The sequence below is a fragment of the Filicampus tigris genome, chromosome 22, assembly GCF_054856515.1.
Source record: "Filicampus tigris isolate MCC_2025a chromosome 22, RoL_Ftig_1.0, whole genome shotgun sequence".
Taxonomy (NCBI): Eukaryota; Metazoa; Chordata; class Actinopteri; order Syngnathiformes; family Syngnathidae; genus Filicampus; species Filicampus tigris.
In genome coordinates, this window is record NC_141238.1 from 8465329 (window position 1) to 8478249 (window position 12921).

A 12921-nucleotide genomic window follows, 5' to 3' on the forward strand; every position below is an offset into this window, starting at 1 on the left:
AGCAATGTGGTTATAAAACAATTCTGTATTTCTCTTTTTTTTTGGACATGTATACAAACGATCTTCGTAACTACATTACAATTACTTTTCAAAATTAATGATGATGACGAGTTTTTCTTCTTAAGATTCAAATGATTCAAATGAAAAAAATAAAATAAAAAGCTGAAACTCACGTCGGGTGACGCTAAAATGACCCCAAATGGGCACACTGAATGATTTCGTAGCTATTACAATGTTTAATTTGTTACAATATTAAGATCGTCTTCATTGAGATTGATGTGAATAAAGTGAAATAAATACAATGTGATTGTAATTTTAATTGTACAGCGAAATGTGTCACACAATTTGGCTTCAAGCAAGACCTCTGAACCCGGAAGTCTCGTCGGCCCCGGCCAACGACTATACCGGCCTAAATACGAAGTTTTATTTTTTTTTTTAATTTGACAATATTCTTAATTGTGACAATTTATTTGAAGATCGATGTGTGTATCGTGAAATGAGAAATAACATGCGTGATGAATATTATTGGAATTGGGTCACAAGACGTCATCCGCGCCACTGTTACATGATTGTGAATCTTCTCTCGTGTTCTCCAGTGAGGAAACCACGCTGTGGGAACGTGACTGGGTTGGGGGCGATTTGGACCAATCACAGATCCCCAAACTACGTGCGTCACCCAGTAGGCGGAACTAAGGCAGAAGGTGCGGCGCGAGGACTGAGTTGACGTTTGTGTACGTTGCGGAGGAAGTTTAGCCATCAAAACAGCCAAAACACTTGTCCAACCGCGTGGGATAGGAGGCAAAAAGATCCAGGAGACATTTAGAACAGATAAGTGTAAATTTGCGTTGCGATCTGTCGTCGTTTTTTAATGTGTCGCTGTTGCTACGTGTATTTACATAACCAGCTTTCCCCGTGTTGTGGCGGGGACATTGCGATCGAGTAGCAAACTCGTTTACAGTATCTCTTGTTGCAACTTTGGATAAGACCATGTATTTTGGGTGCAAATACGCGTAAAATAACTTAATTTGGTGGAATTTTGCTTGTTTTTTGACGGTTTTCGAAAAACAAGTTATACAACAAGGCTGCCTTGTTTGCCAGCCGCGCAGGTCCTAGCGCCCGACGGGTATCCTGTCACGTTGCGGTTGAGCGCGCGCAGCCTCTTGAGGGCCAAATGGTTCAGATTCTGACGCGTTCTAAATTCTTCGTCACCATGGAAAAGGTTTTATTAGAGCAAGGTTAACTCCTACACATACTGGCCAGAATAATTACGGATTAAAAAAAAACCTGGGATTCCCTTTTAGTTATTATTGCGCCTAGATCTGTTTTAGTTGAAAGAAGAGGGATTAAGAAGATCAGTAAAAGGCCATTTCCAATCTTGAGGCCTCCATCCATTTGAGTGATGGTCGTGAATACCATCCACTGGTTCAGGAAGGGCTTGCGGCTCCACGACAACCCGTCCCTCAAGGAGTCCCTGCTTGGGGCCGACACCGTCCGCTGCATCTATATCCTCGACCCCTGGTTTGCAGGCTCGTCCAACGTGGGCATCAACAGGTGGAGGTGAGACCACCACAAACTCTCCACACACCCTTGCACGCTCTCCATTTTAGGACAGTTACAATTTCCATACGCAAAAATATTGAGCAAATAAATACAAGATTTGGATGTAAATAAAGCAGCTGGGCACATTGGAATGTACTGGCAAAGGTTCATAGCAGTGGTGCAGAAACCTTTTACACCACGTAGTACCACCTTGAAAATATTTTGCCCATTGAACAGGAAAAGAAAGAAACCCTACTTAAAATGTATTGTTAAAGTAAGTTAACATAACATAAAAGTTAAAGAAAACATGCATTTAAAATGTTCAAACACTAGCAATCCCTAACAAGTAAATGCAAATGAATTGAACTTAAAAGTTAAATACAAAACACATAAGCAGACAGTTTATTTATATGAGATATAGTCTAAAATCACCCTCCCCTTGAATGTGGAGTGATTTAGATGCATTTTGTGCTTGTGGCCTCCTGAAAACATGATCAAAAGTATCATACAAGTTTTCAGTAAATGTCAGTAGGCTACATACTGCTTTGATGGCATTATTCATGATTCCCTCCTTTCCAAAGCTTTGAAAATCTGCTCAATACCTTACAGTGGAAATCACCCCAAACATATTTTTTTCAAGAATATGTTCTATGTAAGCCCACTAGTTGAAACAAGGTATTCTGATAATTATTGCATTTGTGGAAAAAAAGTTAATCCACCCGTTTTTAGCCATCTCTGGGGGCGGCCATTTTTCACTTCTGTCGACTGAAAATGACATCACAACTGCTCAGGGCTCAGGTAACGACCAATCACGGCTGACCTGTTTTCTGAAGCTGAGTCGTGACAAAATGGCTGCCCCTTTACATGGCTGAAAAGGGCTGTGTTTTGCTGCTTAACTCATATTCCACAAACGCAATATCAATCAGAATTTCAACTAGGGCCTGCTGGGAACATATTCTTGAAAAAAAAATAGGTTTGAGTTGATTTCCACTTTAAGAAAGTGTGTTGTTCCCGACCAGTTTGGATTTTTTTAAAGCCGATTACAATATTTCGCAAAATAAAATACCCATAACCGATTAATCGGCCGAGTAATTTAAAAAATATATCATGAATAAAATTATTTAGTTTTGGGTACCTTAATGCATTAAGGTAAACACTAAACATCAACACTAAAGATCTGCCAATTTGTTTTCCTCAATTTGTTGCCAAAATTTTAAAAAGTCTGATATTTAATATCTTGAAGTGTTAATGTGAGGGCCGGCATCGGGGGTGGCCCCACGCGAGCATGTAACGGTGTGCATTCATGTTGGTTGCGCAACCGCTGACGCACACGCCTTTTGTCACGCGTGAATAGAAAGCCTCGGCCGCCGCATGAGAGGAAACTTGATTGTACATATGAGCAAGTGAGCACTCAAGGTGAACCCCCAGTTGTGTCGATGTTATATAAGTTGGTCAGTGTGTTACTAGACCCCCCACGCCGCCTCCTCCTCCTCCTCCTCGTATTTGTGACCTGATTCCACACTGAGACCCCCCCCTCGACTATCTCACCAGAGTAAGGGGAGCGCTAATCCCAACAAAGCCCTTCGTGATGAACTTTTCCACAAAGTCAAGAGAAAGCATTGTTTTGAAAGAAAAATCTTGAAAAAGTGCGTTTTTTTTCTACCCATTTTTCAGGCAGCTCAATTATGCTTAACAGTTTGCTTGGTATGTAAATAATTAACACTGTGAGCCGGAATCTTGCGGAACCCGGGCGGGAGGCTTCCACCTACCCAACTTTGGTTGCCATGGCAACAGTACGGGAAGCTCCGTATTAGTGCCGCTTACTGTGAATGTGTTTTAGGCGGATAAAAAGTTGTGTTTTTCCGCCACCTACGCAAGCCCAGCACACCTGCCGGTTCATGTGCGTGGATGCGGCAGCTAGCCTATTGTACAGCTGACATTTTCTCATTGACATTCACATTATTGTACATTGAGAACATTGGAGGGAAACGTTGCAAGTTGACGTTTCTGTCCTCTGTCCCCTCCCCGCAGATTCCTGCTGCAGAGTCTAGAGGACCTGGACTCGAACCTGCGCAAGCTCAACTCCCGTCTGTTTGTGATCCGGGGCCAGCCTACCGATGTCTTTCCAAGACTCTTCAAGGTGCGACGCCCGCGTTTGACAAGCAGTCACAAAGAAGTGCAGACGCTGCAGACTATCCTTGCCGCTGTCTGCTTTGACTTCACTATATCTGACATCTATTTATTTACGTACAATATGACTATTTACTGTCACATGTTGTTTGGTTTGCTACAAACAATGTTATTTGTGCTGTTTGCATGCTAGCACTTTGCTTATTGTGTCGTTTGGCATTCCAGGAGTGGAACATATCCCGCTTGTCTTACGAGTACGACTCGGAGCCCTTCGGGAAGGAGCGGGACGCCGCCATCAAGAAACTGGCCTCCGAGGCCGGCGTGGAGGTGACAGTGCGCATCTCGCACACCCTCTATGATCTTGACAAGTAAGAACATGATCGGGACCCGCCCCCCGCAATCCTCATCGGAGCGCCACTGAACGCTAATCTCACTTTCCAGGATCATCGAGTTGAACGGCGGTCAGTCGCCGCTCACCTACAAGCGCTTCCAGACCCTCATCAGCCGCATGGACGCCGTGGAGGTGCCGGCCGAGTTCATCACGGCCGACGTGATGGGGAAGTGCAACACCCCGCTCTCCGACGACCACGACGACAAATTCGGGGTGCCGTCCCTGGAGGAGCTGGGTCAGTGGAACAGAATTGAGGAGGAGTTGACGTCAGGATTAGCACGTGTAACATTTGATGTTCCTTTCGCAGGTTTCGATACCGAGGGCTTGTCGTCGGCTGTGTGGCCCGGAGGGGAGTCCGAAGCCCTCACGAGACTTGAGAGGCACCTCGAGAGGAAGGTTGGTCACATTTATTCGACATTGACAAAGTACATTTCAATGCTAATTTCCTGAGCTAGCGCAATTGCTAATCCTGGTTTCTTCTTTTCAGGCCTGGGTGGCTAATTTTGAGCGACCTCGCATGAACGCCAACTCGCTCCTGGCCAGCCCCACCGGCCTCAGCCCCTACCTGCGATTCGGATGCCTCTCATGTCGCCTCTTCTACTTTAAGCTCACCGACCTCTACAGGAAGGTATGGAATGCTTCTCCTTCATTTTAGATGCAAGCAACCAAGGTTATTATAGTTCAAGCAGAAGTCAATCCAAATCTATTTTTTTCTAGAATAGTTCTATGCAGGCCCACTAGTCTAAACACGGCATTCTGATTAATGTTGCGTTCGTGGAATCTGAGAAATCCACCCGTTTTTAGCTAGCTCGGGGGGCGGCCATTTTGTCACTTATGTCGACTGAAGATGACATCAAATGTTGCTCAGGGCTCAGATAGCGACAAATAACGGCTCACATGTTTTCTGAAGCTGAGCCATGACTGGTCGGTACCTGAGACCTGAGCATCTGTGATGTCATCTTCAGTCGACAGAAGTGACAAAATGGCCTGAGCTAGCTAAAAACGGGTGGATTTCTCATATTCCTCAAACGCACTATTAATCAGAATGCCGTGTTTAGACTGGTGGGCCTGCATAGAACATATTCTTGTCAAAAATATGTTTGGGTTGACTTCTGCTTTAATGAAAATAAAACAAAATAACAAACTCAAAATTGAAAGTACATTTTTATTCACGAAATAAAATAAAAAAGGCAATGCTTTCCGAAAAACGAAAACTAACTGAAACTGCATCTTAAGTTTATAAAACTATAATTATAGAGAATATTTTCTTCGTCTTCGTCAATTTATATCATACATGAGCTTTCGGGGTTCATGTTAAAAATATTTATTTTGTTATCGCTGTATGTCTGTACAGAAGAGGGAAGGTCAAGGTTTTTTTTTATTTTTTTATCTTGCACTCGACAAATACGCCATGCAAGTAGATTTTACTGACATTTTTAAAATTGTCCCAAAAAAATTTATTAAAAAAAACCACACCCAAAATACAAGCATTGTGTATTTTCTGAGAAGTCATTCAGCCCAGAAAAATACAATTAAAATAAATACAATACAACATAAATATTAAAAAAATAATCATCATAAATAAAATAAATGCAAATCATTTTCAGAAAAATCAATTCATTCATTAATTGGATAAAAATGAATTTAAAAATTACATGTAATTTGACACACGTAAAAGGCCAAATAAAAAAAGTCATGAAAACTGAAAATAAAATAAAGAGATGAATGTCAATACTGCAACTAATACAAAATACAAATAAATTACAGTAAAAGAATTCAAATAAATTATGAAGTGTTCAAACAAATATATAAATAAAAATAAATTCAATAAATTAAATGTATTCAGCCAGATGTAAAACATCAAAGCAATATAAAAGATACATATTTAATGATTAATTAATTAATTATCTGAACCGCTTATCCTCACTCTATACATTTAACAAATAGAAAAAAAAAAAAACACTTAAAGAAAAAAACATTGGATACGCTTACATTAAAATATATTTTTTTCTCAGTTGACTGACTCCGTTAACTCGTCCCGTGAAACAAAGGTGAAGAAGAACAGCTCGCCGCCGCTGTCGCTGTACGGCCAGCTGCTGTGGCGCGAGTTCTTCTACACGGCGGCCACCAACAACCCGTGCTTCGACAAGATGGAGAGCAACCCCATCTGCGTGCAGATCCCGTGGGACCGCAACGCCGAGGCGCTGGCCAAGTGGGCTGAGGGACGCACCGGATTCCCATGGATCGACGCCATCATGACACAGCTGCGCCAGGAGGGCTGGATCCACCACCTGGCCCGACACGCCGTGGCCTGCTTCCTGACCCGCGGAGACCTGTGGATCAGCTGGGAGGAGGGCATGAAGGTAGGTGCAGGAAGGCGGACATTTTAGCTTCATTTTGGTCCAGGGCTCCTTCTCAGGCCCACTACTACTTGAGATTTTGTTCTGTACCAACCAAATTGGAAACTCACTGTCAGACATTTTCAGACCCTCTTTTACCCTAATGTTTGAAAAAAATGGAAAAATATATAGATAAGTTCCTGGGAGTGAGTGGCTGGACTGTTAAAAGACAAGTAAATTCGTCAATGGCAGTGAATCAGTTAAGAAGATTTTGATTGCTCGTCATTGCGTGTCGGCGGATCATTGCGGGTAATTTTGATGGTTCGCCATCAAACACATCACTGATCTGAACTGTAATAATCGTTTAAAAATTCAGCCCCTAAAGCCCGTTTTTCCTAGCAACATGAAATTTAGTTGACATGGCATGAGTAGACCCTCAAAAAAGTCTGAGAGGAGGCTTAGCTTGAAAATATGCAGGAAATCTCCCACTTTGGTTTAAAGTTGCTATGTCAGGGTTCATTTCCAGCAATGCTTGCCGCCTGAAGTGGTTTATGGAAATTCAGCCCCTGCAGCCACTTTGACTTAGCAACATGAAACAAGTAGTCATGCTCATCATGGGTAAACCCACAAAAAAAGACACAAGACCCACTCCAGAAAATATGCGGGAAATCAGATTTTGTGCCTTAACGCGATCACTTCAGGGACATATTGACTTCAAAGAAGCACTACTTTTAGTTTTTTTTTCTTTGCTAGCAAATTCAAACCGTATATAGTCAACAAATGGACGAGACCTTTGGCCATATTGGAGGTAATCCGATGAGTCGATGTTTGAATTTTTTTGTGTGTGTTTGTGCAGGTGTTCGAGGAGCTGCTGCTCGACGCCGACTGGAGCGTAAACGCCGGCAGCTGGATGTGGCTGTCTTGCAGCTCTTTCTTCCAGCAGTTCTTCCACTGCTACTGCCCAGTAGTGTTCGGCCGGCGCACCGACCCCAACGGCGACTACATCCGCCGCTACCTCCCCATCCTGCGGGGCTTCCCGGCCAAGTACATCTACGACCCGTGGAACGCGCCGGAGGCGGTGCAGAAGGCTGCGCGCTGCATTGTGGGCGTGCACTACCCCAAGCCCATGGTGCACCACGCCGAGGCCAGCCGCCTCAATATCGAGCGCATGAAGCAGATCTACCAGCAGCTGTCCTGCTACAGAGGCCTCGGTACGAAATGCGGAATGAAAATATCTGTCATCTTTTTACTTGACTGTCTGGTCAGAACAAACCAGCCCCTGAATGAGACCTGAAAGCTTATTTTTATCGTCATTATTCTGCAGGTCTCCTGGCGTCCGTTCCCTCCACCTCCAACGGAAACAGTAAACCCCCGTCAGACGTGATGGGCTACTCCGTTGAAGCTCCTCATGACTCAGCCACTGCCGCCGCCGCGACCGCTGCTACGTCTTCCGGTGAGTCGTCTTTTACCCGCCATCGGAGCGTTCATCACTGTTTGGACTAAAATTATAGGAAGGTTTAGGGTCTGACTTCCGCTGCTGACTCGCAAAGTGACCGGCGGTCTTTTGTGTACTGTAGGCTATCCCATGCCGGGACAAACCCAGGCTGACTGGCAAAGCTCCGGCGTCATGATGTACCTGCAGGGGGACTCCCAAGCCGGCGTGGGCACGCATCAGCAAGGTAGTGGGAAAATACCACAATGCTGTTTGGGAAATGTGACATTACCCGAGGAGTTCGCAGGCCTTCATGCTGCTTTATTCTTCCAGGTTACGTCAGCTCCAGCATGATGTGCTACCCTCAAGGCAGCCGTCAGAGTCCCGCACTTCAAAAAGGTCAATTTTCCTTTTAGATAAAAACATAAAAGTACAGTGGAACACGAATGGGGATGAACGTAATGGAAAAAAGCTGAATGACCTGATTGTTTTTTCATAATCAAAATCAGGGGTCCCAAACCTTTTTTCTGCCACAGACTGGTTCATACAAGTCTATACCCTTCGCGGCCCTGTAACTATTAACCGTCAGCGGAGGTGGGGGGGGGGGGGGGGGTGGACCTTCCAAGTACTTGTTTGTTTTACTCATTTGCTAGCTTGTGCGTTTAATATTAGCGTTACGCAACGGAGACAACTTTACATGCGTTGAGACGGTCAAAGATGGATGTAACGGAGAAAATCCGGTCACTTTTCAAATTAAAATATTTTTCAGCCTCGGATAATAAAAAAAACTGGAAGTACTGCCCGGTACCGGTCCGCGGCCTGGTAGTTGGGAACCCCTGCTCTAAATCAGTGTTCATCAAAAACAGCAGAGGTTTTATTCCAAAAATGTTAAGCTGTTGTAACATTATGCACAGTTTGAACATATGTTCAAATATGGGAAAGTTAAACCCTGTACTTAAATTGATTCCATTCAAATGTTTTTATTATTTATAATATTATTATTATTATTTTTATTTATTTATTTTATTTTAACTTTTTAATCTGTCTTTCCAGGGCTGGAGCATCATTCCAGCATCACTCCGATGAGCAGCAAGCGTCACTGCGAGGACTCCGGAAACTGCAAAAGCTCCAAAGTCCAGAGACACTAACCATAGGAGAAAGCACACACGCAAAAAAAAGTTTGTCATTTTCTTCTTGCTTCACTTTTACGTACCGCCGTGAATTTCCAACACTGACATTTCTTTTGTGTTTTTTGTGCCTTGCAGTAATCTTCATGTGGTGACGCCCTCGCCCGCCATGAAGGAATCAAATGTGTTATTAGAAATGCTGACATCCCTGGAAAGCGTCGCACTATTTCTTTTTCGGGGTGTGGATGCAAAGAAGGTCGTCGTGTATATAAAGAATTTTGCAAAATTCAACTCACATACAACTTGTACATATTTGACTATTGTATGTGCGTCCTCTCTGTGTAGCGTCATAGATCCATTATATATATTTTTGATATGATACAAAAAAAAAAAAGTCATGAGTGGATGTTTCTTTTGGAGGACATTTTTCCAAAAAATTGAACTAAAAAGCTCTCCATTAAACAAAAAAAATGTATCATGAAAAATCTCATTCATTCCTCCTGTTTCAGCTTATTTAAAAACAGTGTTTCAGTGCTAGTGACTGGTTGTGTTTCCCACTGTAGATACAATATCACTTTGACCTTGTTATGACCTATTGCCCACAATTCATATCATTGTGCCCCCCACCCCACCAGTGTATAACCCCTACCCACTACTACAAACAATTGCTTCTAAATTGTGCTTGTTTCATTAAAATAACTTAAAACTACTCGTTGCAATCTTTTTTCCTTTTTTTTTGTACATTACAATTACATTTTAAAGTGTTATCAAATTTTAAATATGTCCCCCACAAATTCCAACCTGCATCCATTTTCGTAAAACTTTCTGATATTAAGGATTCATAAATTTTCATTGAAGGTTGAGGGTTTGAAAGTAAGGTTTTAGGGGTTCCAAAATAGGATTTCAAGGGAAGGTTTTCTGTTTGATGGAATGGTTTGGTTTCACAGTAATATTTTGAGTTATGGTTAAGCATCCAAATGAGAGTTAAATAGGAGATATAAAATATAGGTTTCAGGACCTTATTGTTTCATTCCAAAGTTAGGATTTAAAAATACAATACATCAATGGGGGTTCAAGCCATGGTTGGGCTCCAATTTAGGGTTTCAAATAAGTACTAGCGATTGAAAGTAAAGTTTCAAGACATGATTTGGTTTCACGCTAGGTTACGGGTTAAAAAGTAGTGTTTCAAACCAGGGTTAGAGTTTCATAAAACGGTTGTAGGGTTTCAAAGTAAGGTTTCAAACTGGATTAGGGTTTCAATATACTTCCTGTATAAAGTCACTTTTCAAACTATATTAACATTGGTCTCATCATTGACCTAAGAATAAATTAACCGCCGTTTTGCGCAAGACACTTGACTCATCATCCGGGTTACTTGTTCGTACGAGCTCCTAGAACTTCTTGACTCGTGAATGAATTGGACATGACCCCCATAAGCTAAAGCAAGAAATTACACGTTTATTTTGATTTACAACGTTTTCACACCATTTATGTCGGTATGTACATAAATTAGATGAATTGTGTTGCTAAAATTGCTTCTTAAATGTGTCCCCAATGCCAGTCCGCTCATTTAAAACCTACATTTGTGTAGTCATGTGTAGCTAGCTGAGATAGGTAGCAATTAGCGTTTCGACAAAAAACGACAAAACTCGACGATAACGTTAAGTGAAGGTGCCTATTTAGTTGTTTGTTTTTTACCAACTCATATTTAGTACAGTAAAAATTGACAAAACGAAGCTAAAAGCAAGAAATGTACTGTAATGAATGCTAATGTTATCTATCCCATGTATCCAGGTGTTTATTTAATTATGACCATTTAGGTATTGAGTGAGTATTACCTGCTGTCACCTTGATTGTATAGTATTTATGAATAAATTTGCTAAAGTCAATTTCTCTTTTTATTACCCCTAGCTCAACAATTTAGGTACTATAAAAGACTACTGTATGGAGCAAAACCTCTTGTATTACATCATATTGGCCAGTAGAGGTCCTTCAAGGCCTCCGTCATGTATCCAGTTACCTTCACGCTCCTGCATAATTGAGGTAAGGTACAAAACTGAATATATTTTCCCCTAAAATCAATTTAAACTACTATTTTATGCAGGGACATGCACCCCTGACTAAATTGGGTCCCCATTCATAATTTTATTTGGACGAGCCCCCACTCGACCGCTCCCCATCTCCTATGTAATGACCATACCACAACATGTCATTTGACAGTCTTTGTTCAGTGTAAACAGTAAATATCTGTAATGAAATAAAAGAATCAACTCGATTTTGATCAATAAATATAAAGATAACTTCAAAACTGAAAGAAATAAATTGATAAAAAATAAAGTTAACATGCAGGTGTGTCTGTTACAGAGGAACACTTTTGCATTTTTGGGGATGCAAAGTCATCCATTAGGTCATTGACAAATGCTGTGCAGTATCATAATTGATACATTTATGATCGCCAAGCCACTTAAGCACTCTTGTGCCATTGGTGAGCGGGAGGTAAGTCTGCAGTTGCTGTTACAATACTACCTATTATTATAGACAATCATAAGAGTACTAGCCTACTACTACTACTATTAGTACAACAGAAATAACATACATTTAAAGGATATAAATTGATGGGCTTACTGTTATCAATATATTGCCTATATTTTATTTACATATACAACCACACATCGGCCATTTTGCTATTCTTTTTTATCCAATGAATGCAAAAGGAACGACAAAGATATTACATAAATCGATCTAATGAGTAGCAGGTTTGAGCTATTTCATTTTTTTTTACCTCTTGCTTGCTCCTGACACGTGGTATCATTTGAGATGACACATCCAGTCTCTGATTGGTCAGATTAGTATCATCATAGCCGCATCATCTCTTTCCTTAAAAGGAACTCTGTCTGTAATAATGTTTTCTCTATATGATTTATTTGGTTGTTAGTAACATAACTATAAGATGAAATTCTCAAAAATAATTTCCAGTTTAATACATTTTGTAGAAACTTTATTTACATGTATGCCGCCATGTTTTCTCGTGTGGCATGCATCCTGGGATGATGCTGTGGTATCGTTGCTGCCCGCCACTGCGCAAAGCAAACAATTGTGAACTTCTTCTAGCAGCGAAAGGGAGTCAAAATGCCACACTGCATACATTTTAGATGTCATTTTCAATCTAAGGGGAATAAAGAAAGTGAGGTAAGCCTCCAAAGCTTTCCTGAAGAAAGAAGTTAAGAAGACAGTGGGAGGATGCTGTTGGAAGAGTCCGCCTGCCCAAAAAAAAGAAGAAAAAAAAAGGCACAAAAACAACTAGATTGAAGAACTCCCATCCCGGCGACAAATTCCTTGTGTGTCCAAGTATGCGTTTTAACATACTTGGCCAATAAATATTGTGATTGCTATTTTTAGTTGTCAGTTGTTCGCGGCCACCAGCAAAGCAGAGTGTTCTGCTTTGCGGCCTGGGAGCACCTGCTGCTCTCAATTTGCGCTCCGGCATGTTTGCTCAACAGGCAGTTCCCGCCGGGTGTCCAGGTTTTCCCGGCGGCATCCTAAGGCCTCGTTAGCTTATCTTCATGTGGAGATTTCTAGCCAGACTGAAACTCAACCCGAGCTGAAGATAATGAGGTTCTATTGGCTCGAAGGAGGCGCAGAGGGGGCATTTTAATTGGGATTCCTGGGCGCCAGAAAGAAAGAGAGATCACCTGTCCCTTCCATCATTTGGCTAGCTCGTCCTTCCCCAAAGGCGCCTTTTATCCTTTCCACAAATAACCCCAAGACTTGGGAAGCCCTTCCTACACGTCACTATTTAAATGTCTCAGCGCAGGAGCAATTTCCCCGCTAATCCACTGTGCCGAGAGCCTGGGAAAAGCTGAAACGATTTAATTACCTTCCAGAGCGGAGACGGCGAAATGCAAATGTTGACAGACCAATGGGTGGCTGCATAGACGGATGAATGGACAGTCACGGATAGAT

The 12921-nt window shown here is 41.9% G+C and overlaps 2 protein-coding genes across 3 annotated transcripts in view; both read left to right on the forward strand.

Annotated features, from left to right (window-relative positions):
* Nucleotides 1–617: 617 nt before the first annotated feature.
* LOC147126823 (cryptochrome-1-like) lies at nucleotides 618–9667 on the forward strand. Of its 2 annotated transcripts, none has more exons than XM_086022840.1 (13): nucleotides 618–1557; nucleotides 3571–3679; nucleotides 3895–4037; nucleotides 4111–4295; nucleotides 4368–4456; nucleotides 4548–4688; nucleotides 6076–6423; nucleotides 7256–7610; nucleotides 7724–7852; nucleotides 7977–8078; nucleotides 8165–8230; nucleotides 8885–9009; nucleotides 9097–9667. In XM_086022840.1, the coding sequence occupies exons 1-12, from the start codon at nucleotides 1400–1402 to the stop codon at nucleotides 8977–8979; spliced, it is 1920 nt and encodes a 639-aa protein (XP_085878966.1). In that variant the 5' UTR covers nucleotides 618–1399; the 3' UTR covers nucleotides 8980–9009; nucleotides 9097–9667. The 2 variants fall into 2 exon arrangements, with proteins under 2 accessions (XP_085878966.1, XP_085878967.1); XM_086022841.1 differs by having other exon boundaries at nucleotides 621–1557; nucleotides 6112–6423.
* Nucleotides 9668–10345: 678 nt separating this feature from the next.
* LOC147126824 (troponin T, fast skeletal muscle isoforms-like) overlaps nucleotides 10346–12921 on the forward strand; it is a 42109-nt gene continuing 39533 nt past the window's right edge. The window contains exons 1-2 of the mRNA XM_086022842.1: nucleotides 10346–10454; nucleotides 10870–11001. Of these exons, the coding sequence (XP_085878968.1) occupies nucleotides 10449–10454; nucleotides 10870–11001 (138 nt within the window). The 5' untranslated portion in view covers nucleotides 10346–10448. The remainder of the gene's footprint in view (nucleotides 10455–10869; nucleotides 11002–12921) is intronic.

What these genes read in the sequence shown, in the direction of transcription:
- LOC147126823 (XM_086022840.1), top strand. Translation starts at nt 1,400, where the DNA reads ATGGTCGTGAATACCATCCACTGGTTCAGGAAGGGCTTGCGGCTCCAC. An exon ending in GCTGGGAGGAGGGCATGAAG is followed by an intron (nt 6,424 to 7,255) that starts GTAGGTGCAGGA and finishes GTGTTTGTGCAG; the next exon opens with GTGTTCGAGGAGCTGCTGCT. An exon ending in GAGTCCCGCACTTCAAAAAG is followed by an intron (nt 8,231 to 8,884) that starts GTCAATTTTCCT and finishes CTGTCTTTCCAG; the next exon opens with GGCTGGAGCATCATTCCAGC.